At 31.8% G+C, this 2,991-nt stretch overlaps 1 protein-coding gene across 1 annotated transcript in view; it reads left to right on the forward strand.

Annotated features, from left to right (window-relative positions):
• The window catches only part of LOC107623013 (oxysterol-binding protein-related protein 1D), a gene marked incomplete in the record, with an annotated part of 7,107 nt that extends 5,301 nt beyond the window's left edge, over positions 1-1,806 (forward strand). Inside the window, 2 exon segments of the mRNA XM_016325127.2 lie at positions 627-971; positions 1,385-1,806. Coding sequence (XP_016180613.1) covers positions 627-971; positions 1,385-1,573 — 534 coding nt within the window.

A 2,991-nucleotide genomic window follows, 5' to 3' on the forward strand; every position in this document is an offset into this window, starting at 1 on the left:
CTATTTTTTAGGTAAATAAAATAAGTTGTTCTTTCATGCTGTATTTGCTTTATATTATCTTGACAATTTCTTTTTTCTTTGTTTTAGCCCTTTTCCTTATTTTCTCGCAACTTAATCTTCGAGTGACATCTAGTGTCCGATTAAGCTGTACCATATATATTGTCACCCTGAAGAACATAAGTCCAGCAGAATTTTCTTGCCTGTCTGTCTGCATCAGAGCATGAATGATGAATGTTTTGATAAAAAAAGATCCCTTTTCAATAAAAGAAATGCTTATTTTTTTAGTTTGTTCGGGTGAATCTCATTTCAAGTACAAAATCAATAGAAAATCATAACAAATATTGATTTAATTAATTTATTATCTTGGGACGGAGAATCACTAGAGAAGGACATTTTATAACATCCAAATATGTTTCTTCTAATATTACTCCTAAACATTAATTGATTTTACATCTGAGCACAATATCCCTTGTACTTTTTTAAAGACTTTTAAATAAAGATCATTCTTTCAAAAGTTATTTTATATAAAAGAAGCTAATCCAAATGAGACTTCAATTAGCTTGCTTTTATTAGCAACATAACAGCTGATATAAGACTGAATGAAATAAATGTTATCATATATACAGGTCCATGGATTTGTTCAAGACAACAGAACCGGAGAGAAGGTAGCAATGTTGATTGGGAAATGGGACGAAGCAATGTACTATGTCCTTGGGGACCCAACTACAAAGCCAAAAGGTTATGATCCAATGACAGAAGCTGCATTATTGTGGGAAAGGGACAACTGCAGCACCAAGACAAGATACAACCTCTCTCCTTTTGCAATATCATTGAATGAAATAATGCCCGGCATGATAGAGAAGTTACCTCCCACTGACTCAAGGTTGAGACCCGATCAAAGACATTTAGAAAATGGAGAATATGAGTTGGCGAATGCAGAGAAATTAAGACTAGAACAGTTGCAGAGACAGGTAATAATTTTGAATCCATTGGATCTAGACTTTGACGGTTTTGTTTTGTACCTTTTCCTGGTGTGGTAATCATGTTTTTTTATTTCCCCCATACATAGAAGCATATGGGAACTTAGGGTTAGTTTTGTTTATATTTTATTTTTATTTTTTTTTTAAATTCTCTTTTCAAGATTCTATGAAGAAAAAATGTAAACATAGGAATGAAAATTGGAGTTGTTTTCTCAAACCAAACACCCTTATACTCTTTTGTGCTAGCTTCCCAACCAACTTGATGGTTAGGGTCTTATGCTCTAACCTAAGTGGCATTGGTTCAAAACAAGGCAAATGAAGGAAGAGAAAAATACGCTATTTATGCATATAAAATCTCTGTTTCTTGAACATGTTTGTAACCTATGCTTGATTAACAAATGCAGGCAAGAAAGATGCAGGAAAGAGGATGGCAGCCTAGATGGTTTCAGAAGAATGAGGATGGGTCTTACCGATACAAGGGTGGCTATTGGGAAGCAAGAGAAAAGCATAGTTGGGATGGAATCCCTGATATATTTGGACAGAGTTGTGATTTACCTTCATGTTCTGAAGATACAATCATTACTCTGTCCTAACTTCTAATATTGCTGCTTAGTAACGCTTTATTTATTCACAGCTGTCAAATATCTCTCACGTTTGCTAATTGTGCATTTGGATGTAGGTTGTAAGTTATAAAAAACTTCCCATCAGAAAAGTCTTAGCTTACTAAAAGTTCTTGTTGCTGGCATTTTGGGGTACAATCAACCTTTAAAAACAAGTTTTGCTGATGCATATCTGTTCCTTGTAACCAAATTATTAATTTCACACATAGTAACCTGTCTCTACATGAATCGTTGCTTCTAGCATTAGCTAAGAAGGAACGAAAAAGTTGCATAAACAAACGCACGTGAAAGAATTTGCTTCCCTGTTTTTCTTTATCTATTTGTTTTTTCTTTTATCACCTCCGATGGGTGTGTTTTGGAACTGAGGAATTGAATTTGATTTGATTTGTAAATTAATGATCTTCTTTTGATGGTAAGAAAAGCAAGAATTGAATTGATTTTGAAATTCAATTGATTTCTGTTTCTTTGTATTTGAGATCCTTTCAATCCTCTTTTTTAAACAGATTTCCAATAAGACGCTCCCTGTGTTCATACAGCAGCTTTGATAAGGACATGGAGAGAAGCTGAATTCATTTCAAAATAAAGTGCTTAGGCCTAAGTGTGGGATTTTTTTTAAATAAATAAAATAAATGTTTTATTTACAGAAATAGATAATTTGGAGCGTTTTTATCGATTTGCATTGCATTACTTATCTTGTTTATAATGTAAACGAGATATACACACTTATTTCATTTACATTGTAAACGAGTTAAGGTTTAGATGCGCCTATATAAGGAACTCGTTCATAATGCTTCTTTTGTCGCTCTCATTGCCCATGACCTTCATTTCTCCCTTTCTCAGACGTTTCTCTTGATATTTTTGAGATACTCGAACTTTATAGCATGCGCGGATGCACGAGACGGAGACATTAACTGCATGAACGAAACTTGGAACATTACAGGAGCAATCGACTTCCAGTTTGTTCCTTCCAGGTTAGTGTTGTTGTTTTCCTCTTTTAAGTAAATGAGCATGTAATTATAATTAGGGTACTTTTATAGATTCATAATTAGGGTACTTTTATAGATTCAGTGTTGTTACACATGTAGAATAAGTTATCATGTTATTAGAATTTGTTAGGTTGTGTAATGTAGAAATTAGTAAATGTTAATTAATTAATTTAATTTAAATTATTAGTTAATTTAATTTATTTATTAAATGTTTATTCCAATTTTGCATGTATTTAATTCGAATTTTATATTTTTAATTTGAATTTTGAACATATTGCAATGATGTTGGATAAATTTTTTAAACGTTTGATTTTTAAAGTTAATTATTCTAAAATGTGAAATAATTATTTATCATTATTTTTATCTTTTTATTTCGAAATAAAAATCTTTACAATTGAAATAGCT

Source organism: Arachis ipaensis, chromosome B10 (assembly GCF_000816755.2).
Source record: "Arachis ipaensis cultivar K30076 chromosome B10, Araip1.1, whole genome shotgun sequence".
Taxonomy (NCBI): Eukaryota; Viridiplantae; Streptophyta; class Magnoliopsida; order Fabales; family Fabaceae; genus Arachis; species Arachis ipaensis.